The sequence below is a fragment of the Periplaneta americana genome, chromosome 6 (genome assembly GCF_040183065.1).
Source record: "Periplaneta americana isolate PAMFEO1 chromosome 6, P.americana_PAMFEO1_priV1, whole genome shotgun sequence".
Classification (NCBI taxonomy): domain Eukaryota; kingdom Metazoa; phylum Arthropoda; class Insecta; order Blattodea; family Blattidae; genus Periplaneta; species Periplaneta americana.
This window is the reverse complement of record NC_091122.1, coordinates 50,329,238-50,356,370: the sequence shown is the minus strand read 5'-3', so window position 1 is coordinate 50,356,370 and position 27,133 is coordinate 50,329,238. Positions and strand designations below refer to the sequence as shown.

General features: G+C 35.1%; 1 protein-coding gene across 1 annotated transcript in view; it reads left to right on the top strand.

Moving 5' to 3' along the window:
* The window catches only part of Lis-1 (LisH and WD40 domain-containing Lis-1), a 233,657-nt gene extending 209,986 nt beyond the window's left edge, over positions 1-23,671 (top strand). Inside the window, exons 4-9 of the mRNA XM_069828088.1 lie at positions 279-425; positions 4,766-4,922; positions 10,885-11,059; positions 14,856-15,147; positions 20,641-20,836; positions 23,458-23,671. Coding sequence (XP_069684189.1) covers positions 279-425; positions 4,766-4,922; positions 10,885-11,059; positions 14,856-15,147; positions 20,641-20,836; positions 23,458-23,531 — 1,041 coding nt within the window. The 3' untranslated portion in view covers positions 23,532-23,671. The remainder of the gene's footprint in view (positions 1-278; positions 426-4,765; positions 4,923-10,884; positions 11,060-14,855; positions 15,148-20,640; positions 20,837-23,457) is intronic.
* Positions 23,672-27,133: the final 3,462 nt, after the last annotated feature.

Sequence of the window (27,133 nt, the reverse complement as noted above, 5' to 3'; positions counted from 1 at the left end):
CAAATCGCAATTACATAAAAATAAATCTTTCAATCTTTGTTTTCTCGAAACATGACTTTTGCTTATGGGCCCTTTTTCCGGCTACCACCTCAATTGATCTTCTCCCTCGAGGTCTGTTGATGGTTTCAGTATAGAAGCTGCCCATAGTTTTAACGAATTGAGTAATATTATGCCTGTCATTAATAATAATTGAGAATGTATGACCTAATTAATTAGATTATAAATTCTTCTGCTTGTGCTTCTTCGAAGAGAGTGTAACTTACACTGTGATTTTTAAGGTGATGGAACTAGAGTCCAAGCTGTCTGAAGCAGAGAAGGAATTTATTGAAGGTGCTCCTACACGAGGTAAACGATCCCCGACTGAATGGATCCCAAGGCCGCCCGAGAAATATTGCCTCTCAGGTCATCGTGCTCCCGTTACAAAGGTACATTGTCGAAGTTATTATCAATTGCTTTTATTCACTGGATTTCATAGTACTTAGTAAACTATACAAATCTGTGGTTTTTAATTTTGTCTTGTAATGAGTAGAGCCCGGGTGTCAGGCAAAATGTCTTTTTTTAAACTGAGTGTGTGTATGAAAGACCTGTTAGAGATAAACATGTTTCCACACGTTTGGGGATGATAGGCCCAATTTTTATTTTGCCTTTTTTTGCCTATTTTAGCTTCCGTTGCCTATTTTAAGGTTAAATGCCTTTTTTAAGCTTTTTTACGTCGTTATTGTACATTTTATATATTTTAATGCATTTAAAATAAACCACACATAAATTATATATCAAAAAACAGAACGGTTGTACGAATTAAAAATATATATTCACCTCACACACATATTTGCTGAGAATCTTATTCTCCAGCAATACATATGTTTACAAGAAGTAAACTTTTCTCCCCTACAGATTCCATTTTTTATGTCATTTAACAAAGATGTTTGAACAGTATAACCCTCAGTGCTCAGGTCACTTCGGGGTTTATCAGCGAAAGAAAGGGGATGAGGGAAGTATTAAAAAGCAAGTCTCCAGGTCCCGTTACTGTTGTCGCTTGCACGCACTAGTCAGGCGTACTTTGAAGTCTCTAATCCCTTCTCACATCCCTCTTTTTGAGACAATACACAGTCGGTTTTTCTCGATCTCTGAAAGAAAGTAGAGACAGTCTTTCTGAAATAAGTTGTTTTAAGTTTGCTCCATTCACTTCAGTAGAAAAACGTTCTCTGACAGGTGGCTCACTATGACAGTTGACAACTTAAAAAAGCATCTTGTTGTGACATATAACCAAAGAAAGTATCGTATGGGATAGTTTATTAAGTATTTGTCAATTGTTTGTGTTTCCATGAATAATAAATGCCTATTTCACTGCCTATTTTTACTGTTTCTAGTGCGTATATGCCTGCCTATTTTAATCAAAATAAATGCCTAAACATCCGGGCTCTAGTAATGAGTTCTTATTTCATTTCCATTAGTACTTTACTAGGGTTGTTTGAAAAGTTAATAGCCTGACATAGAAATTAAACTAGGATTATTCTGAAACAATCTTTATTTGTCAACATAATCCCCCCTGAGATTCACACACTTGGTCCACTGATGCTACAATGCCGCAATAACCTCTTCATTTGACGAAAATTTCTTCCCAGCCGAGAGAGTTTTGAGCTTCGAGAAAAGAAAAAGTCTGAGGGTGTGAGAGGTGATGAGTAGGGAGGTGCGGCAACAATTCAAACCATAGTTCATGTAATTTAGCAACCACGATTGCAAACTTGTGAGCAGGTACATTGTCGTGATGAAACAACACTTTCTTCTTGGCCATATCCGGCCTCTTCTCGCGAATTTTCCCTTTTGGTTGCTGCAGGAGATTTGAATAATATTCTCCGGTTATTGTTCTCCCCTTTGCTAAATAGTCAATTATGATTATCCCTTTAGAATCTCAGAACACTGATGCAATGACTTTTACAGCCAATTGAACAGTTTTTGCTTTCTTTGGAGGCGAAGATTTACTGTGCTTCCATTGTTTCGACAGCTGTTTTGTCTCTGGTATGTACTAAGGTTTCATCAGTGGTCACAAACAGCCTAAAAAAATTGGGCGTATTTTTCTCGAATCAAGCCAGACAATTCCTCGAAATTTGACATCGGATGTGCTCTTGTTCCAGTGTTAACAAACGCAGAATCCACCTTGTGGAGACATTGACTAAGATGTGGCCACCTGTTCACCTCGCTAATTTCCCGCACTTTCAGTCGATGGTCATTCAACACCATCTTACGGATTTTTTCTAAAATTTCTTCATTTGCTGCTGCTACTGGACGTCCACTGTGACGGTAGACTTCCACATTCTCTCAGCCATGTTTAAATTTTTGTTTTCACAGTCGAAAACGCTGTAGCGGATTCCCCCAGTGTAGCATCAATGTCCGCTTTAATTTCTGTTGGACTTTTTTTTTTTGCATCAATGTCCGCTTTAATTTCTGTTGGACCTTTTTTTTTTTTTTTTTTTTTTTTAACTAAATATTTGATGACAGCACGAAGCTCGATATTTATCATTTTGCCAATCTGTTTGGCGTACTAACTTCAGAATGTAGTCTACAGAAATGTATGATTTTTCGTGCCATGAACTAATGTAAAATGGCGGCATTGTTGACACGTTTTCAATGCCATCTGTGTGTCAGGTCACGAACTTTTCAAATGCACCTCGTATGTAGTAGTAATATCACAGTCTAGTATATACAGTGACGAAACTCAATATGTAGGGAATATGCATCCATAGATAGTTGCTAACCACTAGGATCGCGACTATCGCCTCATCACAGACAATGCGAAATAGTACCGGCACAGTCTATTGTTCCTAGTACTCTCATCATCTCAAGCTTCATGACTGTATGTACTAGACTATTGTAATATTCTGTTAGAATTCTGAAGTATAGGTCAGAAAGATACAAAACCATATACTAATTATATCTACTGTTGGTGACTCAGGAGAAGACGAGCGTGGAGTGAGGAGAAAGGGTGATTAATAGATAATGTTATGACAATAGTGCAATACTTGTACTACTAGTAAGCAGAAATAGTGTTTCCACTTACTACCAGTAAAAGTATTACACGTGTTGTCGTAACGTTGTCTATTAATCACCCTTTCTCCCCACTCCACGCTCGTCTTCTCCTGAGTGACCTATTATAGATTGAAGCCAGCAAGAGTTTATCCCTGATGTAAAAATTTATTGTTGCCAAGTATTATATTACTTACACTCTGTTTATTTTCGTACAATGCTGAGGTAACAATTCTAACCCTAATATGTCTGTTGCCGAAACTATTACATTTGGAGATTCAATAATAATAATAATAATAATAATAATAATAATAAATTAGAGATTTTAACTAAACAGTGCACAATTAGTTTATTCCAGTGCATGTATATGACTAAATAATTTTTGAGAAGCAAGTTTACATTAAAAGATAGAAATGCAAAAGTGTCTACAATAAAAGTTCGAAACTCACTATGAAATTATCTTAGAAAGCATGATAAAAGATATTCAGATAGTCAATACAATATGATATAATGTAATATTGTTTTATTTGATGTTCAGTCTAATTGACATATCACAATTTTAAAGTTAATGACATTTACATATGTAAATGATCATTGGTATTATGAGCATTGAAGCAAATGTTTTCGTCCTTCGGGCATCATCAGGCATTTTCATACAATATCTTGTACATTAAAACACAACCTATAATATAATGCTGAACCAACTATTTAAGATAAACTTGTGATGATTAACGGTCTAAAATTTAAATTACAGGTATAAAATTTAATGTATAATAATAAAATTGTAGCAGACCTGTTTGTCTTATGTTTAAATTACAACATTATAAAATTACAAACATGATAAAAACTATTTGGTTCCTCTTTAAACTTCATAATAGCTTCCATTAGTCGAATATTTGTTGCGAGTCTTGGTCTCAGTGATTCATCGCTCGTTTTTATGGTGAAGTATTCTGAAATGTATTGATTATTATGTGATCAATTTTATAATGTTACGGACTGAAAGGTCCGGGGTTCGATCCCAGGTGGTGACAGGATTTTTTCTCGTTGCCAAACTTTCAGAACGGCCCCGAGGTTCACTCAGCCTCCTATAAAATTGAGTACCGGGTCTTTCCCGGGTGTAAAAGGCGTGGTGCCGACTACACCACCTCATTCTAGTGCCGAGGTCATGGAAAGCATGGGGCTCTACCTCCATGCCCTCCAAGTGCCTTCATGGCATGTTACGGGGATACCTTTTTTTTTTTTTTTTTTTTTTTTTTTTTTTTTTTTTTTTTTTTTTTTTTTTTACAAACAGGTCTGCTACAATTTTATTATTATACATTAAATTTTATACCTGTAATTTAAATTTTAGACCGTTAATTATCACAAGTTTATCTTAATAGTTGGTTCAGCATTATATTATAGGTTGTGTTTTAATCAATTATACATAGACATAAAAAATGTACAAGATATTGTATGAAAATGCCTGATGATGCCCGAAGGGCGAAAACGTTCGCTTCAATGTTCATAATACCAGTGATCATTTACATATGTAAATGTCATTAATTTTAAAATTATATGTCAATTAGGCTGAACATCAAATAAAACATTATTACATGATATCGCTATGAAATATCAAGGGAAAAAAAAAAACAGTTTTCATAACTGTCAGGCTTAGGAAATAAAGGATGAACTCTGGTTGGCTCCATTGTAACAGTGCAGTATATTACGTGCATATTAACGTTTTGAATATGTAATTTTGCAGGTTATATTCCACCCAGTTTTTAGTGTTATGGTATCATCAAGTGAAGATGCCACTCTAAAAGTGTGGGATTTTGAATCCGGAGAATACGAGAAGTCTCTGAAGGGTCACACAGACTCTGTCCAAGACATTGCTTTCGACCAGACTGGCAAATTACTAGGTAATGTCTACAGTTACATCGTAATGGAGTGGAATCACTCAAGTTAAAACAGTGTGTTGTGTGATTTGAAGTAAAATATAACTTGGCTTCATTGTATATCTTACGTAGCAATTAAAATAACCCCTGTTTTGTGTAAATATTTGTTTAAAATTATCCACGATCACATTCAGAGTTCCGCAGACAATAAAAATAGAGAACCGCCCTCAATATTACTCTTAAAACTCACGCCATAACTCTGAAATTTCAGAGATCGTATGTAGTAATCAAATCAGCATGACATTGTGGGAGTAAATCAGTCTATAACTACTGTACTCTTAGCAAACTATTTTTGTAAATTACATTCTGCTCTGTTTCATTTGGTACTGAACATAATCTACAAAAGTTTTACACAATGACAAAAATAGTGTACCACATCACTCCATGTCCCATTTACTATTTCGCGTTCAGCATTGCACAACCTTAATATTTTCATGTTTAACAACAACAGTTTGCCAATGAGTTGTTTTCTAAACGTATCCAAGACAATTTCAGACTAGTGCTAGGTTTGTATACTGTATAATATTGACAAAAAAATGATTGGCTGCCATATGCTAAGTCTCCTCGGAAAACTTCAGCTGAAAGCTTAGGTTTACATGTGAAAGTCCACAACTGTGTAATAACAGTTAGCATGTATAGCCGCGAAACCAGGTGGCCTGGGTTCAATTCCCGGTTGGGGCAAGTTACCTGGTTGAGATTTTTTCTGGGGTTTTCCCTCAACCCAATATGTGCAAATGTTGGGTAACTTTCGGTGTTGGACCCCAGACTCATTTCACCAGCATTATCACCTTCATCTCATTCAGACTCTAAATAACCTAAGATGTTGATAAAGCGTCGTAAAATAACTTACTAAAAACAATACATGTGAACGAATTTCTTATTCGCGACTCCACTCGTGTTTTTCCTGTTTTGTTTGTTTGTTTTTATCTCTGTTTATAGATAAATTGTTATAAATAATCCATAACAAAGATATATGCAAGAAGTAAATTAGGTGTAAAATAAACATCCTTTCTCTGGTCGTGTGAACCTGGTTATGCCCGAAATGGACTTAGACAAATTTATGCTTCAAGAAATCGGTGATTTTTTTTTTGTGTCTAAGACTGTACACTTGTGTATTCAGTACATAGCAATGCAGTACTCCCTCTTTCAGATTAGAACCTTTTTATTCAAAACTTCTTAAAAAATTATATTGTAAAGTTACAGCATTTCTTCGTGAATCAGCTTGTATAAATATGTGTTCATGTTTGGAACCTCGAAATAGTTATGTAAAACACATTTTATGATTTGAAAAATGAATTCATATTCTATCAGTAAAAAAAAAAAAAATTAATCAAACATTATAAGGTCATTTGTTATCTCGTGAAACCAAATGCATTCGTGTGCCATAACTCATAACAAGAACTTTATTGTGGGGGTAAGTGAATAGCTAGCTTGCAAATCAAAGCGTAGTGAGGGAGGGAAGCTTCACAGTCCACTTTTTCCTTCCCCTCACACGCAGGTAGGTTTCACGAGATACTGAATGGCCTATATGTTTCTTTTTAGTTAGTTACTGTAAGTTTATTTGAAAGTATACTTCTTATTACAAGATGAGACAACAGTATGTTTTTAGAAACGAGAATAGACTAGAAACTTCTAGGTGACAGAGGAGGAAAGGAAAAAGAAAAGAAGTCTATTATGGTATTTTTTTCTTGTCTAACATGACAATTAGAAATGAAACTAAGCTTCCCTTTCCTCTAAGGTTTCCTTTTTCTGTTTTTGTGTGTTAAACAGATGAACTTACAATGTACTGGTATGGTTATAAATTAAATTATTATGGATTCAAAGTTTCGATTGAGTTATATTTTAAAGAAATATGTTTGTAAATTGTTCCAATTCCAAATATTAAAAAGGTACTTTGCATAATAAAGGATTTAATAATAGAACAGCTATTCCGGCGACCATATTATGCTAACAATTTATTTATTTATTTAATCTGACAGGATTAAGGCCATAAGGCCTTCTCTTCCATCCTACCAGATAGCACATATAAATACAAAAAAGAAATACAAACACTGATGAAAATAATACATATTAAATTAAAGCCCTACAGAGGGTCAACAGAGTCAAAAGAACACTATAGAGCTCTCATCAAGCTAATACAAGAAAAAAGAAAGAAAACAGAGATAGCAATGATGATAGTGATAACTTGTAACTGATAATAATAATAATAATAATAATAATAATAATAATAATAAATACATTACATATTAATTGTCAAATGTTTGTTTTTAGATTTTCATTGTGGATGTGATCAAAATTAGGCTTTCAGGTGTTCCACTGTGTTCTGGAACTTGACATTTCCAATATTTTGGAACTATATACAGGTTCCATGATCAGGACATACAAGAAAGACTAGTCGTCCAAATTAGCCAGGCATAATGAGCCCAACAGAGTAGGCAACCCCTCTGTGCATACCTATCTGCCCTGATGATGGAACCTGCGTGCATTTCCAGAATGTTGGCAATATTAAGTTTCAGACATTTCCAAGATACAGTGAAATATGCAAAAGCCTACTTTTAAGAACAGCTATTATTTTTATTTCATTTCAAGTTTTTCTGCCAAAGGATTTGAGAAGTGTAAAATTTTCTTTGTCTGTTAAAAAGAAGACTGCCGCCATGTAAATAGTAACCCTTTCTTAATGCCATGTTTGTGCTTACCTGCACATTCATTATGACTTGGAATTCTATTGTTCCGTACAGCCTTATTTCAAGTATGTACAAACAAATGTAAAGTCATGTTCGTTTTGAAAGCTTTCATGGTGTACTTGACCTTGAAAACAGACTCAAATGGCAAACTTTGAATGACGAGGCTGAATTTTAGCTATACACGATTTGTAATGTCCATTCATTTATATAATTTCTAACATGTTTCATCCTTATTCGGTACAGTAATAATATAACTTTACTATGACCATTTATTCTTAACTTAACACTTTCCATTGTCGTTATATATTTTATTTGATGATGGGCATTTAACTGTCAAATTTGGCTAATAAATTATACCATGGAAGACGTAATAGTAGAAGCTGCAATCATAGCAACTCTAGTTCTTCTTCTTTAGATCTGTTTCCACTTCATGAGATGGAATACTTCCATCTTGTTAATGGACAATCAATTTTCTTTAGGTATACAGAGTGAAAAATAACCACTGCACCAAAATGAAACTGATAATAGATCATGAGGAGACATTTAAAAAATCTAAATAAGTTTTTTTTTTTTTTCTAACATTCACCATTTTAGAGGAAATCATTATGTTTCTATGTAACATTTGGTAACATCACGGTTACTGCAATAACTTCAGCAAGTGTGGCTGGCGCTGTGACGGCAGAGTGAATATTTCAAGATGATGTAGACTCGTGGACGTAAACAAAAGCAACTCATAGTATTCGTCCCCCTCTCTTTTTAGGGTAGGAAGGGTATGAGATAATACTCTCGTAGCTTAGTGATCACAATTTTAAATGGAAATCCACATCTTGTGATATCAAATAAATTGTAATCATTTTTACTGACATGATTTGTCTTACATTAAATTAACACTCCTGAAAAGAAATCATTACAGCACACATTATTTACTTGTAACATAAATGTTTCCGTTTAAATGATGTACCAAATTGAAAACAAAACGTGGAAATTGGAAATCAGAATTAATCTTCTACAGCTAGGCTAAATGAGAACAGGAAAAACAAATAAAGAAAACTTCCTCGAAAACGTTACACGCAATTACAAGAGATGCTGAAAATGCCCTCCTTTGGCAGTGACACATGATTGACAACATTGTAGAAAATTTTGCTGACTTCTCAGTACTTCATTTTGAGTGACTTCGTGAGCAGGTTCATGCACATGTTTCCCCTCTCCTGTACTGCCACAGGTACGCAACATTGCACTGCGTTGCAAGATTTATCTTAACGATTTTCGCAATTATTCAGTTTAAATTCATTGCTAAACGGTTTAATTTGCAAAAAAAAATATATGTATATATATATATACACTCAAGACACTATTCAGATTATTTTTACGTATCTAATTTTATAGCAATCAGTCATTTCTCTGGGGCCATTACCACAATAGAGCGCTGCAAACATTGGACAAAGACTATTTCTTTCCTGCTTAACGGTGCTTCATCGAAGGAAAAGTGTAATAAAAGTTTTGTTATATTTAACATATATTATCACCTCTTTTCTTCACCTAACATAATTAGGAACTTAAAATCCAGACGTTTCAGATGGGCAGGGCATGTAGCACGTATGGGCGAATCCAGAAATGCATATAGAGTGTTAGTTGGGAGACCGGAGGGAAAAAGACCTTTAGGGAGGCCGAGACGTAGATGGGAGGATAATATTAAAATGGATTTGAGGAGGTGGGGTATGATGATAGAGACTGGATTAATCTTGCACAGGATGGGGACCGATGGCGGGCTTATGTGAGGGTGGCAATGAACCTTCGGGTTTCTTAAAAGCCATTTGTAAGTAAGTAAGTATTATCACCTCTTTAAATTTTGGTGCATCGGTCTCTTTTCACTCTGTACAGTGCAGTAAAATGTGTGGTATTCTGTCAGGTGATGTTCTTTATATACTCTAATCTGTACTAATAATAAATCTGTAGCCGAAATTATTCTGGTTATTTTCGATTTTCCAAAAATAATTGGTCCTAACATATATAATTAACCACCCTGAAACCGAAAATCGCTTTTTTGAAATTTTTGTCTGTCTGTCTGTCTGTCTGTCTGTCTGTATGTTTGTTACCTTTTCACGCGATAATGGCTAAACGGATTTTGATGAAAATTTGAATATAAATTAAGTTCGTTGTAACTTAGATTTTAGGCTATATGGCATTCAAAATACATTATTTAAAAGGGGGGTTATAAGGGGGCATGAATTAAATAAATCGAAATATCTCGCTTATTATTGATTTTTGTGAAAAATATTACATAACAAAAGTTTCTTTAAAAATAATTTGCGATAAGTTTTATTCCTTGAAAAATTTTGATAGGGCTGATATTTAATGAGATAAATGAGTTTTTAAATTAAAATAACTGCCATCTAAGGCCGTGTAATGAATTAAAAAACAAATGACTTCGTCTGTAAGGGGCCTTGGACAGCAACAATCGAAAGCTATGAAAGATAATCTACAGAGAATGTTTCTGTGTTTATATGAAGTAATATCAGAAGCTAAATTAACCGATTTGTATAATTAATTATTATTTCACCATTGGAAAGTGTAGTTTCTCTAGATGGACATAATGCTATAATGTCATTACAGTAACTTCTGATATAATATAATAATATAATATAATATGTAATATTATATAATATAATTTAAGTTATTTGAAGGGTTCAGAACCATAGTGGGCCAAGCGCCATTTACTGAATACGTAGAAAACAAGGGTTAAAATTAAGTTATTACCATAATTCAATGGAAACCTATAACAAGTAAAATACAATATACACATTAAATCTAAATGATGTCAATCTTCATTAAACTATGGTTGCATGTAATAAAAATTAAGAAACATGTTAAAAGAATTGTCATTGCACCAAATGAGTGTCTCAGGACCAAAATGATCACATTTTAATTATTTGGATGCAATTTAAATTAAGTAACATATTAAACGATTTATCCTTCTATCAAACACGAATGTTCCCTGGATCAAATGTCCTATTTTAATTATGTAGTTACTTTATATTTATTTCTAACGGGTGCAGCGGAGCACACGGGTACGGCTAGTTTATAAAATATTTTAATATTTATAAGGTGGAATTTTGTTTATTTACATGTTGACATGGATGTTAAGTATCGACTTAACAATGTAGCTTATTACCAACTGCATTCATTTTTCTGTATTTTGATAATAAATATTGTAAATAATACAAGTTTTGTTTTAATTTTAGTTTCCTGCAGTGCAGACATGACTATAAAGTTATGGGACTTCCAGAATTATGAATGCATCAAAACGATGCATGGACATGACCACAATGTATCTAGTGTTACATTTATGCCTGGAGGAGACTTCGTCGTTTCTTCTTCAAGGGACAAGACTATCAAGATGTGGGAAGTAGCGACAGGGTAATGTCTGATTTTTTTACACAAACACAGTTTTTATCTTCACACAAATAATTAAATTTCCAGATCTGTGTAATAAATTACGTCATACTTCACATGAATCGGGGATTGCAGAAACAGCACTTCATGAAAACTAAATTTTTCAGTAGACACAAAAGACTGTATTACTTGTGGTAGACCACATCATTGGTTATAGTACTGGCTTCTTCAGACAGAAGCCTAATAGATGTGTCGTTTTATACCAAATTTATTGGAATCTAATGAATTGTTAATGAAATAAATCCATATATATTAGCTTGACATGTGCTATTTCTGCAAGGAATCAAAATTGTGGTATAATAATTTCAGTTCAACTAAAGTTTATTTGTCAAATTAGGGATATAATATATGCATAGGCCTACTGTGTACTTAATACATAAGTTCAGCATATAAATGAACTTATTTTTCCACAATAAGCCACTGAAGAATATTATTGTAAAATTCTTGATATTTGTGTGGTATGTAACGCATTAGTTTTGCGTATATCGTCAAGCTTCTCTCTTTGAATTGGCACGATTTTGCCTGGATATGCCAATGAAGAAGATAAATATGGTATTCTCCTTTGTACTTATAAGCAAACATTCTCATGGGGGCAGTTAAAAAAAATTAATCTTTTTTCTTCCAGCGTTTTAATAATGTTAAAGGAAGTGGTTGCACAGATTTTGGCCACTCGAGTGCAATTATGGAGGCGTAAAAAATAAGTTTCCCTGGAGCCATTTACAGAAAGAGAACAAAATTTCATGGAACATTTTATTGGAACAGATATAGCAATTGTTGAGTTATTTTTCAATCTATTCACCACCAGAAGTAAGACATTTGTCATTCAGTGGGATCAATTTTTGTATCCATGTGTCGTAGATGTCTGCCGTCTGGAATCGGAACCAATGTGTCGGCACATGTCTTTGACAAGAGTTATTTCTGCGAGCTTCCAGGATTTCACAGGTCTCCAAATGTGAGACGGCTATACTGACGTATGTGGTTTCTGCATAGAATGATGTCAGCAGTCCGTAAAACTCGAATAAACTCATTTTGCCACAAATAGTGACATGTGCTGTTTCTGCAATCCCTGATTCACATATTTTATGTGTATTTCTTGTACATTTATTTTAAAATAAATATACAGTGGTTATTTTCCCACATGTTCATCCTCCTCCAGTCTTGACACTGAATTGCTATTGATGCTACTCTTCAGTGTGTTACTCAAATTTCTGAAAAATCTATTTGCATACTTACCGACTCCAAGGGGCTATATTTAATGTAATTAAATATGTACCAAACCCATATGCACATAGAATTATTCCAATTCAGAAACAACTAAGTAAACTAAAAGAACTCCAAAAGGAAATAACATTTCAATGGATACCTAGTCATTGTGGTATACCTGGAAACGAGATAGTCGATAATATTGCAAAACAGGTAACATATTTGCAACCAAGACCTCTTCAAGTGATATCTCTATCCAATGCTTTTGCTTCAGTAAAGTCTCATTTTACAAACCTATGGATCAACAATTGGCTCTCTTCTAACAAAGGAAAAATTTTACAGTCTGTACAAAGGAAACCAAATGACCTGGAAATGTACAAAAACTTGCCCAGACATGTTCAAACATTTTTAACAAGAGCCAGAACATGTCACATTGTCACTCAATTGTACCTACACCGATTTCACATTTCTGATAATCCTACTTGTCTGTGGTGTAATAATCATGCTGAAGATCTGGAACACATTCTTCTATACTGTCCATCCATAAACCACAAGAGAAGTAAATTAAAATCATCAGTACCAGTTGCAGAAGACACAGCCCTGCAGTATATATTGACTACACCCCAACTCTGGCTACTAACAACAGGCATCTATAATGAACACCGATCAAAATACCCCTCATTTCTCGTGAAAAACAACAACTGAATAGACTACACTGGACTATAGTGGACTTTATGTTGTCAGCGAACAGCTGGATACATTAAGAAGATTGATTGATTTTCCCACCAATGTTAAATGATGAAACTGGTGTGACTTTCTTTATAATTCTTTGAATGTTAGTTCCCTTCTCAAGCACAAACCTCTAGTTTTGTAGAAGGTTTGTTATACCGTCAGGTCTAGTTTTGTTGATCCTTCGAATCCATTGCATAACTAGGCAACTTCTCCACACTTCAGAACTGAACCACTCATATTTACATGTCTGGTGGACTTAAAAATAATATAATAATGGTGTGGTTTTATTAGAAACATGTTCAGATGATCTGTCAAAAGAATGTTTAATATTAAAATTTATCTGTTACCTGAGAAATAACAAGAAATCAATCAATCAATATTCCCATCATTCCTGTGTAGAACATAGGGCTCTCAGAAAGCTTCTCCATCTGACTCTATTTCTGGCCAACTCCTTGATCTCACTCCATGTCTTCCCCACCTTTTTAGCTTCTGTGAGAACAATTCGTTTCCATGTTATCTTGGGTCTGCCAATTCCTCTGCTGCCCTGCGGATTCCAATCCAATGCCTTCCTGGCGGGGTCATCTGGAGGTCGGCGAAGTGTATGTCCCAGCCATCCCCACTTCCTATGCCGAATTTCAAGTTCAACTGGTTTTTGTTTAGTTTTTAACCATAGGTTTTTGTTGGATATCTGGACCGGCCAGAATATTTTTAATATGTTTCTCAAACGTCTATTAATAAAAACTTGTAGTTGATTGATAATAGTTTTGGTTATTTTATGCTCGACCATGCCGAAATGTAGTAATTATACACCTGGTAGCAGCCCTTTAATGGACCTCTTTAAAGTACACCTATTCATTAAAGTTCAGGTGTTCCACCAATCAGAAAACACCATTATAGCAATATCAAAGCGCAAGTATCGATTATTCTTGGATATGCAATCGAAAGACAACTAGCGAAATGTCATGGAGGCTGGAAATCCAATACTATTGCAGAAGGTTATGTTCAGTTACTATAATAATTAGCGTTAATTGTAAATAATATTCAAATAAATTCAATTTGTCATTTCGTTTTTCAGTGTCTAAATCAATTTCAAGGTTATATCAAGATTAATGTTTATTTTACTCTCTAGATTATATCAAGGTCAATGACATTTGTTTCTCGGAAAAAATCAATACTTTCACGTCTGCACACATCTCAAATTTACGAGATATTGCACAAGGTCAGTTCCGCTCCCCAGTCAAATAAGAATAACATGAATATTTATGAATAATTTAAAGTTAGAAATATGGTTGACCATAAAAAGTCTTATGAAACTTGCCTATAATGGTAATTAAGACGCTCATATGAAATTTATGAAACTCGCGCTCATTTCATAAACTTCCTCGCGTCTTGATTACTACCATTATAGGCTCGTTGAATAATGTACTAATCCAGGTTTCACAGCCATATAAAAGCACGGATTTGACATTTATGTTAAAAATTCTCAGTTTAGTATTTATTGCATAGGCAGCACTCTTCCATATAGGCTTTATCAGCCCAAATGCATATCTTGCCTTCTTTATTCTTACTCTCACATCGCCATCTGTACCATCATACTGGGAGACTATACTGCCTAGATATGAGAATTCCTTCACATTTTCAATTGCGCCGCTGCTTAGAGTTAGAAGAGTAGGTTGCTTGGCACCTATGTGCAATTCTTTGGTTTTATTAATATAGATTTGAAGACCCACCTTCTGTGCTTCCTTTCCCAATTGTTGCAGTTTGGCTTTCAGTAACAATAAATACGAACTTAAAAATTACTAAATTGTTGGTGTTATTATTTTAGGTACTGTGTCAAAACATTCACGGGCCACCGTGAATGGGTGCGAATGGTACGAGTAAGTCCTGATGGGTCCTTAATTGCTTCGTGCTCCAACGACCAGACTGTTCGTGTGTGGGCAACAGCTAGCAAGGAATGCAAAGTGGAGCTCCGTGACCATGATCACGTGGTGGAATGCATTGCCTGGGCTCCCGACAATGCCAGTTCTGCCATCAATGAGGCAGCTGGAGCAGATAATAAAAAAGGAGCCTATGCTGGACCCTTCCTTGCCTCTGGTTCGAGAGACAAGACCATTAAGGTAATGACTGATTTAACAAGCAGTTTTCAATACTTGAATGTCCATTAAACTTCTTGTATTTGTTTTAAAATATCCACTCGACATTAGGAACCAACGAATGAACCATGTTCGTATTTTTTTGTTGCATACTCAGTACTTGAACTCCATTTAGTTTAGGCTACCCAAAATTCACTTTATTATTATATATATCATCGTTATCCGAAACTGTTTCACGATGACCTCTAACCCCAATGTCTTGCCAAGCATAGAGTAATGTGCCCCGAGCCATTGTTGTCACAGCTGAATGGTTATGCAATAATTATGTCATCTCTGTATTTCTTACTTAGCTTTGAAATCACTGTGTTGCTACATTCACTTTCCAGAAAACTTTTCTTTTTTTATTTCTCTAATTGCAAAATCCATATATATATGGCGAAGTGCATCAACATTGATTAAAAACGCAGTAACCATGGATTACGAAACGACGGTTAAACAGTAGCCGTGGTTAAAATGAAATTTATGTGCACCATTCATAAACACAGATTACTAAAACATGGCTAGCTGACACCTCATTTAACCAGAGTAAAGTCTATGATGGTACATTGTTTCTACAAAATGACTAAAGGAAAGCATCCATACCGCTGCAAAGATAATAGTCAACGTCTAAAAACGACTGCGCTCACTATGTTCTACATCGAAATGAACGTATCCTACATTTTCGCGTTGCATTTGTTTGCCTTTGGGCGCTGTTATATTTGTGAGTTCCATTTCTTTGTTTTTCAGTACTGTTAGGTTAAAATCGTACAAAATGGAAAATTGAATCCAAAAACGATTATATCCCAATGTTAGGTTGAAGTATCGATAGACTTAATTACTAGATTTAAATGTATTATATAAAAAAGATGGAATATCCATAAAGGAAAAGGATGCAGAAGATTGGTAGGAATGTGTGTACGATCTTGGACCCCATTTACACCAGGGAATTGTGCATTATCCTAAGATCCATCCATAACCTCTCTTTGTTCAGCCAGTGACATAGAGAAAGAGATACCGGTATTCGAGTATTCCCTCTTAAAATCCAGAAAATAACAGTTACATAGAATCGTAATATATGCAGCCGATCCGTAGGAGAAATATGATTGTTCTTGTGTTATTTCAAGTAATACATTGGTAGATTTTGATAAACGAAATCCCTCCTGAAATTTTCTGTCACCTAATTCCTCGTAAGAATTCTCTCTTTCCACTAAAGAACCTTCACGCTCACGCTCTATCCAAGTAATTCAAGTACTGCACAATAATAATCGTCTTCGAAATAATCACCTGTTGTTCTGGCAGCCATTTTGCTTTACTTGCTCTACTAATCGCTGGTTATCTCCTTTAACCTCTCATATTTGGCCGGTTAGAGATTACTGTGGTTAACCTCCTATTTAAGTCGTAACCGAGGTCGATCCACCGTAAAAATGCTTAATCAGGGATTAGGTGACAATTTTAACCGATGGTTACACTAACCGACGTTCATTCACGTAGGCATTAGTGAAAACATGTTCAGCATTGCTTGAATCAGATTGAACGAAATGGCAGCAAGGAAAACAGAAAACTGCATATTTCTGCTCAGAGTATTCAATGAATTTATACCTATCAAATCGTTTACTGTTAAAACTTCTGTTCTTATTATACAATAATGTTTGTTTGTAAACTGACTTACGTGGATTGCATGGACCATCGTAGATTGATGCACTGATATCAAATGGTTTGTCTACATTAGAAACATTTGCACTCACCTTTATGTCACAGAGCTGGGGAGATATCGATGCATTTATACCAAATGGAGGTTTGTCTACATTAGGAATGTTCGAACTTGCATTCAAGTCACAAAGTTAAGGGGAGAGTTTAACACTTTTGGTTCAATGGGTTCACAGACTCTTTCATCACACTTGCGCTTATCATGGGAAAAACAAATTTCAAAATATTACATTGTTTAGACAAAATGCAACTAATATAAGAACACTATTGGCATTTGCTACTGAAAACTGTTGCAAAAGGACGAATTCTTTCTCCAATTGTTAGAGAAACCGACAGTCGACACTGTCAGACGTACCATATTTTGAATGCAGACAGGATTGTTGGTTGTATAGAACTATCCACAAATGTTAATAGTTTTTTTTTATTTCATTTATTTATTTATTTATTTTAGTAGGTTATTTTACAACGTTGCATCAAAATCTCAGGTTATTTATCATCTGAATAAAATGAAGGTGATAATGCCGGTGAAATGAGTCCGGGGTCCAGGACCGATAGTTACCTAGCATTTGCTCATATTGGGTTGAGGAAAAACACTGGAAAAAAACCTAAACCAGGTAACTTGCCCCGATCGGGAATCGAACCCAGGCCACCTGGTTTCGAAGCCAGACACGCTAGCCATTACTCCATAGGTGTAGACGATGTTGATAGTGGTATGCATGTTAAAAAAATTACGTTTAAACTTCATTTTATTTAGGTTTAGGATTGAATGGGGCCATCTGATGCTTTTCTGCTAATATAGTATTAATATGTTATAATTTATTCATCATGAACGTTTTCGGCATATTTATGCCATCTTCAGATATTATACTTTGTCTTTGTACATGCTTAATATATGCCACAATGGTGAAACATGAGTAAAAGCGACATAATCGTTGTGTGCTATTTAAATGAACTTATGGATTACAGTGTTCATATAGCTATTGATTATACACTGTCACTTCGTAATGAATTAAAGCACACACACACTGAATGAATGGAACAACTAAAACAAAATGTAAAAATTTAACACACTAGCAGATGATGCGTGGTAAAATTTAAGGTGAATGTCATTAGTGTCAATCACTTTGTTACATTTTCAATAAACCACTTTAAAATGATTAAATACACACTGACAGAATGGAACAACTAAAAGAGAAATATAAAACATAAGCTTTAACACACTAGTAGATGATGCTTAGTAAAATTCAAAGATGGATGTCATTAATGTCAATCACTTAGTTACATTTTCAATAAAACACATTAAAACAATTAATCTCTGCGTTTGTAGTGATTTGTGTTGTCTGGTTTTCAGCCACTAACAGTTGAAGTGCAGTGGTGTTATTTGGTATCAGCTTACTGTGGTTGTGTATTAACAAATTTCAAACGTTGTCACTTCTCGGAGTTCAGATAGCCAGACTGTAAACACGCGAAATATTAGGACTGTATGCAACTGAAGTACTTTTTTGTAATTTCTGGTTCTTAAGAAGAAATTGTAGAACAACTTACGTGTTGTAGTGATGTGTTCATATCAGTGTCTCGGCTCCGACTGAAATTCGGGAAGTGCTCACATTAAACAACCTTACGCTAGGTATATCCAGCAGTACTGGAAGTGGGGTTAGCGGTGGGGGAGCCTGTATGGAAGTTTGCCTAAATTGTTTATATGGAATTAATTTAAATAAGTTAAATAATGGGTTGGAAGTATTAGTTATTTGCTCGTTTATGATGGGATTACCTTGATTGTAACTTTTAGCAATGTAATATTGTTCAGCCATGTCAATTAAAGAACTATCGTTAATGACTTTTAGAACTTTTAGCATGTCTGTTATGCTAGTTAATTCATGCCCTTCATCAATAAGATGTTTTGCAAATTTTGATTTGTTTCGATTATATTTGAAGTCTGTTATGTGTTCTTTGTATCTGATTTTAAAGTTACTGCGTGTTTGACCTATATACGTCTTGGGACAATTTTTACAATTTAGTTGATAAATGCCACTGTTTTGGAAAGATTCAAAGTATAATATCTGAAGATGGCATAAATAAGCCGAAAACGTTCATGATGAATAAATTGTAACATATTAATATTATATTAGTAGATAAGCATCAGACGGCCCCATTCAATCCGAAACCTATTGTACTCTGTTTATCGGTCAAAACCTCAAAAAAATGAAATTCATTTTATTTGTTATATTTTCAAACAGAATAAATAAACTGTGTTAAAATAGCATATCGTTATCTCAGTTCCAAAACCTCGTAACTTTCGGATGTCGATTTTCACCTTTTGCGCATTCTTGATAGTATACCCACAGATCCATCTATTGACAAAGCACTGAAGCTTAATTTAAAATACTAGCGCTAATATTGGGCTACTACGAAACCACTTAATTTCTTTCTCAGTAAATACACTTTCAACGATATATACGAGGGGGATCCAGGAAATAACGACCATTTTGTTGTAATAATTAAAAAAAAATATATTTATTTGAAAAAACAAAGTCTGTTACATAACTGAAGCTTCCTTTACTTCTCTACATAATCACCACCTACATTTAAACATTTGTCGTATCTGTTCACTAGCTTTAGAATTCCCGTGTTATACTCCTCTGCCACCAGTTCATTAAGCCAGGTGTTCACTGTCTTCTTCAACTCATCACTTCCAAAACGATCCCAAAAGACAGTAGCCATGACTTTTTGTGTTGAGAGAGTCTGTTTGAATTTTCTCGGTTTCTTGGGTGATGAGGGATGATGCCACTGACGTGATTGGCACTTGGTCTCTGGGGTGTTGTGAGACACCCAGGTCTCATCACCAGTCACAATTTGATCAAGAAAGGCGTCTCCATCTGTGTGATATCGCATCAAGAATGTCAATGCTGAGGCCATTCTCTGAGTTTTGTGTTGGTCACTCAGTTGCCGTGGAACCCATCGTGCACAGATTTTGTGGTAGCCAAGATGTTGCGACACAATTTCACCAAGCAAAGAACGAGAAATGTCAGGAAAGGCAATATGCAATTCGTCGAGTGATGTGCGCCTGTCTTGCAAGATTCTGTCGTTCACTTTAGTCTTCAGGTCTTCTGTGATGAGTGATGGGCGTCCGGGTCGAGTTCATCGTGGACATTTGTTCGCCCATTGTTGAACATTTCTCACCATTTTCTCACATTTCTTTCATTTATTACAGTATCACCATACACTTCTTTCAATTGCCGGTAAATTTCTGCAGGTTTCAAATGTCGGGCATTCAAAACTCGAATCACACTCCTCACCTCACAGTCGGCGGGATTATCAATCACGTCGTTCATTTTGAAGTAACACAAAATGCACAATGGCGACTTGTTGCAACCAGTACTCACAACATTATGAGAACACATGTTAAGGAAGCCAGTTGACCTTCAAACAAGGAAGGGGAGTCAGCTGCGCGGCGGGTATGCGCGAACGGTCGTTATTTCCTGGATCCCCCTTGTAGAATAAATACAGCTTTAAAATGATGTGAAATTAAGTTCATTAAATTCTTTAGTTCACTTTACATAAAGTAAATGAGCAATTTATTCAGCAATAATTAAGGAATTTTAAAATTAACTATTTCATTAAAAGTGGGGGGGGGGGGCTCATGCTAGAAGTCTTCAGCCACAACACTCATTACAAGTATATCTTGTATTAATGTTCCATATTGTTGTTCCATTGCATGATAGTAATAAAATGTAATAAATGATACAGTGGGTTAAAAATGTTGTGTTTCAGGTTTGGGATGTAGGTACAGGCATGTGCCTGTTCACTTTGGTGGGCCATGACAATTGGGTTCGTGGTGTGGTATTCCATCCTGGTGGCAAATTCATCGTGAGTGCCAGTGATGACAAGAGTCTGCGGGTATGGGACACACGCAACAAGCGCTGCATGAAGGCACTCGAAGCTCACCAACATTTTTGTACTTCACTTGGTAAGCAGTTTTAGACAATTGGAAAATACTTAAATGTTATATTTATCACAGTTTCATTGGACAAGAACACAGAAAAACTCAGGGATTATTAAAAATGAGGACTTTTTTTTATTGTACTTCAATTCTATTATCATATACACCGTCACTACCATTATTACTATTACTATAGTGAGGATCACGTAAGAGAAGTTACTAAAAGGCTAGTTGGCCATCTCTTCAGTGTTGCCAACTAATACCAGATTTCACTAAAGAGGGTAAACTCACATTGCCATGTACAATAATAATAATACTACTGGGTTCAAAAAGTTCCCGGAATTTTACTACCATTTTTCGTCTTAATATATAACAAGGGATATTATACATTTGTTTTGTTGGTAACATTCATGATGTCATTTCCTTAAAGTTTGTTGATAATGGCGATTGTTGGTCTTGAGTTGTAGGCAATTGTTTATCATAGTGTTTTGATTGTTCGTCGCATTTTGTAATTATGTCCACAGAGCAACGTACAAACATCAAGTTCTGTGTTTTGTTACATAAAACTCCTGCAGAGACATTAAGATTGTTGTAAGAAGCATATGGCGAAGCAGCAATGAAAAAAACTCAAGTGTATGCCTGGCATAAACGCTTTTCTGGTGGCCGCGATAGCATCAAAGATGACGTACGCAGCGGCCGACCAACAACTGCAACAAATGAAGCAATCGCTCAGCGTGTGCGTAATGTTGTGAGGGACGACCGACGTAAAATCATAAGAGAGATAGCAGCAGAGGTTGGAATATCAGTCGGAAGTGTACACAATGTTCTTCACAAGCATCTCAACATGCATTACGTGTCTCAGAAGTTAGTTCCGAAAATGTTGTCGGCAGAACGGAAAGAAACAAGAATGACTCTTGCTGGGGACATGATCAGTATGGCTGATGACGATGGTGATTTCTTAAACAAAATTATTGCTGGTGATGAAACTTGGTGCTACTTGTACGACCCAGTCCCTAAACGACAGTCATCTGAGTGGAAATCGAAAAAAAACCTCTGAAGCAAACATTTCCTAGGGACACTTCCAAAGGCAAAGTTATGTTGGACGTTTTCTTCGACTCTCAGGGTCTCATCCACCATGAGTTCATTCCAGAAGGTCGTACTGTAATGAAAGAATTGTACATAGAAATCCTCCGTCGCCTACGGGACGCAGTGAGAAGGAAACGTCCAGAGAAGTGGGTAGAAAACAACTGGTTCCTTATGCATGACAATGCACCTGCTCATCGCGCAATTATTGTAAAGAATTTTCTTGCCAGGCACAACATAACTGCTTTGGATCACCCACCATACTCTCCTGATCTCTCACCACCTGATTACTTTCTGTTTCCCCGTCTGAAAAGTCATCTGAAAGGGCGGAGATTCAATGCTGAAGAGGTTATCGCAAACGCGACGAGAGCACTAAGACGGGTTTCACAAAATGGCTTCCAGGCCTGCTTCCAGGAACTCTACACGCGTTGGCAAAAGTGTGTTGTTGCGGAAGGCAACTATTTTGAAGGGAATGCTGTAGAATAGTGTTTAAGGTACGTTGTTACTATGATACTAGCAAATTCCGGGAACTTTTTGAACCTAGTATGTATACTATTAATAATAACAATCTTGCTTATTTATTATTTACGACATCTCATCTTTATGTTGGGAGATGTTTTCTAAATGGTTCAAAAATTGATACAGTCAAAATGAAAACTGACCAAGTGCAAAAAGCGAAGTTTTGAGGGAGAAAAAAAAAAAAAAACTGTATATTATTCAGTTTTATGTGAATAATGACCTGAAAATGTTACAAGTACAATTTATTGGCATACAGTTTACTATAATAAAGTTGAATTAATTCTTACTTTCTCACATTTAGAAATATGGGTCAGTTTGTTAGCTTTCTCACAACTTTGTTTTTTTGCACTTGGTCAGTTTTCATTTTGACTGTATCAATTTGTGAAAGCGTAGGCCTATATTTTTCTCCTGGACCTCTCGTACATTATGTTGGAAATTAATCTAATATTACAATGTATTTTGTCTGATAACATGAAATTCATTGCTTTGACTAAACAGCTCAACCTACTAAAAAAAGAAAACGGTTCACAATTCACGAGATCTAACCTAAAAATATATTTTGTTTGATCACGTGAAATGATTAGTAGAAACTCCGAAAACCGAATGCCTCTTTGAAATGTATGCTTAAGAACATTTACTTACTCCTAATAATTTTGCTATTCTAGTTGTAATTACTGTCTCCGTGCGCATTTTGTATCGATCACCCAAGTGCATGTATCACACCATATGTTATATTTATTTACACTTACCTGACTAATCTTGAATTGTAACCGCAACACAACGCAACATATAAAGTAACTATTATGTATTAATATAATACTGATATTAATTAATTATTAGTATGTTCGAATTTCACGAATTTCCAGTAATCAGCTCAGAAAAAGAAAAGTGCGTATTATAGTTGCGTAAATATGATAGTTACTGTTGGTAAACCAGCTGTCATTATTGCTAAAAGAAGAAACATTACTGTTCCATTGAATTGGAAATGTTAAAAGTTTGTGCTTGAGTGCAGCTATTGTAACTGTTGAAACTTTTTATTTTTCCAGATTTCCACAAGACTCATCCGTATGTAATTTCTGGCAGTGTAGATCAAACGGTGAAGGTGTGGGAATGTCGCTAACCACTCTCATCCAGTCAACTCATTAATATGGTGGACATGCAGCTTAGCATCGTATCAATTATATGATGATGATTATTATATACAGTGTTTCTGTACCCTCTTAATTTATATACAAACATAATATTATGAACTTTAATTTGCTTGTGGTATGAAAAAGATATCCTCCCCCTTTTGTGTTGCGCATTGCCACATCGGAAGCTTTGCACCAACCAAATGGACAGGGAAGGGAGGGAAGTGGAAATGTTCATTGAGTCGTTCAAGGCGTATGCAGCAAGAACTGCCTGCATCAGAAAATGCATTGTAAAAAAGCATGTATGAGGTAAGGAAATCAAACTGTCTGAAAATCATCCATGCTTTGTAAGTATGAAAATTTACATTTGCAGGGTAGTAAAGATACATTAGGACATAATTTTACTTTTATTTCCATACACAGCAGTGCACAGTGTTTTAAAGCTTATACCAGATGTCAAAACCTTAACCCATACTTTGCTGCCCTCCTTGTTTCTGTATTACTGTCAAATTTTCTGTTGTCTTTTGTAAAGTCATGTTCCACAAGAGAGTCAAGTTTTTTTTTTTTTTTTTAATGAAGATGTATAGATATGTTAACAGTGGAATGGAATAAGCATTGTGGCAGCTGCAGTATCAATTTCTGGGTTTCCATGTAACATGTTGTTCTATTCTATTAATTTAAAATTCTATAAATGTTTTCTTTGTTAAGATGCCACATTTTATTTTTTAACAGTGATAGAATTTGTATGTTAATATGTTGCGTAGTTTTTCTGTCATAAACTAAGACAAATTGCAGAATTTTTGAGACTCGGATTCTTATATTACTATAAGACTTGGAGAGCATAAGTAGGTAGGATGTTGCATCATGGTTCATTGAAGCTTTGTAGCTAGGAGCATTTACTTGATCTTGTGCCAACTGTGTATGTCTGGTGGTACTAATTGAAGAAATTAATTTATTTTGTTTGAAGGTCATATAAATTTTCCTGCAGGAGTTATTCAGATGCATATTACTACACTAGAAGATAGTTTGACTGACGTGCATTATATTGTTTGTAAATTGTGATGTAAACACTTGACAGGCAAAGAAATTAAATAATATACGAGATGAAATAGAATTTTCCTGCAGGAATTATTCAGAAATACGGAAGGCTCATATGTTACTACAGTAGGAGCTGGAGTATGTTACTTTGTATGTTACTTGGCCGAGGTGCAGTGTCTTTGTGGAATGTTTCCAGTTGTGAAGATGGCAGACAACAGTAGATGAGATAAAGGAGATGTCGGACAATGACTCCCTGTCCAAATCTTGTGTGTTGAATGTGTTGTAGTTCCAATAACATGTACAAACTAAAGGTTTCAGGTTGCTTTAGCATACTAATTTCCCACTCCTTTATTTTTTTCCACTTTTGTCAGTCTCTAGTCGGTAGTCCTATAATAATAGCAGTTTCCTCTTTAATTTCGTTTTCATTTGTGATATAATATAGTAGCTGCGTTTACGCTTTGATTCGAACCCACATAATTATTATTAGTATTTATTTGTATTCATTCCTCGATAGGAACGTACTTCATACTTTTGACCTGTATACTCTCAATAAATTTACTGCCCTTGGAAGATCCATTTACTCAGAATTTCACCAAATGTTTGGTGTAGTTGATCTTTGACATGATTCAGCAGCAAGCAAATTATTGCAATCATTATTCGTCCTATGTGTGGCGCCGATTTTGATTGGAAGGGCCCGCAAGCGGAAACATGATATCCCGTGACTGTAGCATTGCCTTGGATTGACGGAGTCTCTATTCACTGTCATTTCATGAAAGTGATATGTTTAATACATCCAGATTAATGCACTCTTCATGTCATATCTATACAGATATTTTTATTTCAGATAGACATCAATACCTGTACATCTCACCTTAGATTTCATTACCTTAGAATGCTGATAGACATTCTTATATATCACAGTATATAGGAAAATAAGATGTTCCAATAAAATAATTAATTGCTAGAGTGCTTGGTACTTCTGAGTTAATATTTTAGTCACTCGAGCGTAGAACTTCATACCATTAATGTGCTTGCAAAGTTGCCATCACACTCGCTTCTACAGTATAGTACATGTACAAAAAAATGTGTCAAACTTTTAATTGCTTGGAATCCTTATCACGATTCATCTTAGTAGGAAGGAGTATAATTATTTAGAATTCTAATCCTTGGAGACATTTCAGGCTCTTTAATTTCAAACCTGTTTCCTATGTTTGATCATGTATATATATTCCAATATAAGTATGTGCATGGCATTATGCTAATACTACGTTGATTTCATTTTTAACTCTGAACTGTTTTCCATTTATTTAATAACTAGTGAAAAATCTGTACTGCACTGAAAGTAATAATGACATCTCTTAAGTGTTTGCAAAGGTCTGTAAGAATGGAAATGTACAAAAATCAACCTGCTGAGGTACATCAGGAAAAATGCGACATATACGACCCCACTATACCATATTATAAGGAAAAATATCATCTAACATCGATCGAAGTTATTGGATTACTGATTGGGGCTAGAGGAACCAGCGAATAGGGATTATAAAGAACGGACACTGAGCGAATTTTCCTGTGTTTTGTTTCTCTGTGCGCCAGCATTTAGTTCTACTTTCAAGCGCTAGAGGTTAGTGTAATCGAGCATAGGCTAAGATAATAATTGAGAATAGAGTTGAGACACAGGATTCAAACATCGCCTACCTTGTTGCATAATCCAGTAACGCTTTGCTTCAAATAAATTCAAGTTACAGCTTTTCCTTATTTCTCAGTGACGAACTAGTTGTAATAATAATTTTTTATATTTCAGATATAATAAATTATATTATAAAATAATATAATACATTATAAAATTAAGTATCAAATTCGTTTAATATTTGTATATAATATAATATAGGTATATGGTTTTACTTCTCGTAAGAGTTTTGTTTTTCCATTTTCAGTGCTATCAAATCATTACATATTTTAATTATTGTTGGGGTCAACGTCTCAACTCTCATTATAAAGGAACTCTAGAGTCTAGACATTACAGTTAATGACGGATTTATTATTTTATGGATGCAATTTATTTTATTTGAGTACATAATGTACCTAGATGTATGAATTGTATGTGTTATATTTCCGCTGTGTCGACTGCTAGCTGGTGTGATGTCAGCGCCAACTCTAGGGAGAAAGCAGAAGCTCACGCTCTAGCTGGCTTGAAGGTCATTGAAATCAGTCCGGCTACATCAAAGGTACTGACGTGAAGTGTCCATTCTTTATAATCCCTATTCGCTGGAGGAACCATCACAAAAAGATTCGCGCATTTTTGTAAGCAGTTTGGTCTAGGACAAACTCTTGTCACTGAAGTATCTATGTCTGCAGTGAAGGGATCTATAAAAATCCTAAGAAACCATCTCTACAGTTATATAGATTGATCTCTTTGCTATGGCGATCTGCTGACTTAAGTTAGGTCTTGCAACCAGTGCTAAATAGACGACTGTGACCATCCAGTAGCTAATAGATACTAGGAAATTTTATGTTTCTTCTGGAATTAATGATGTTTTGTTTAGTCTTTTCCAAT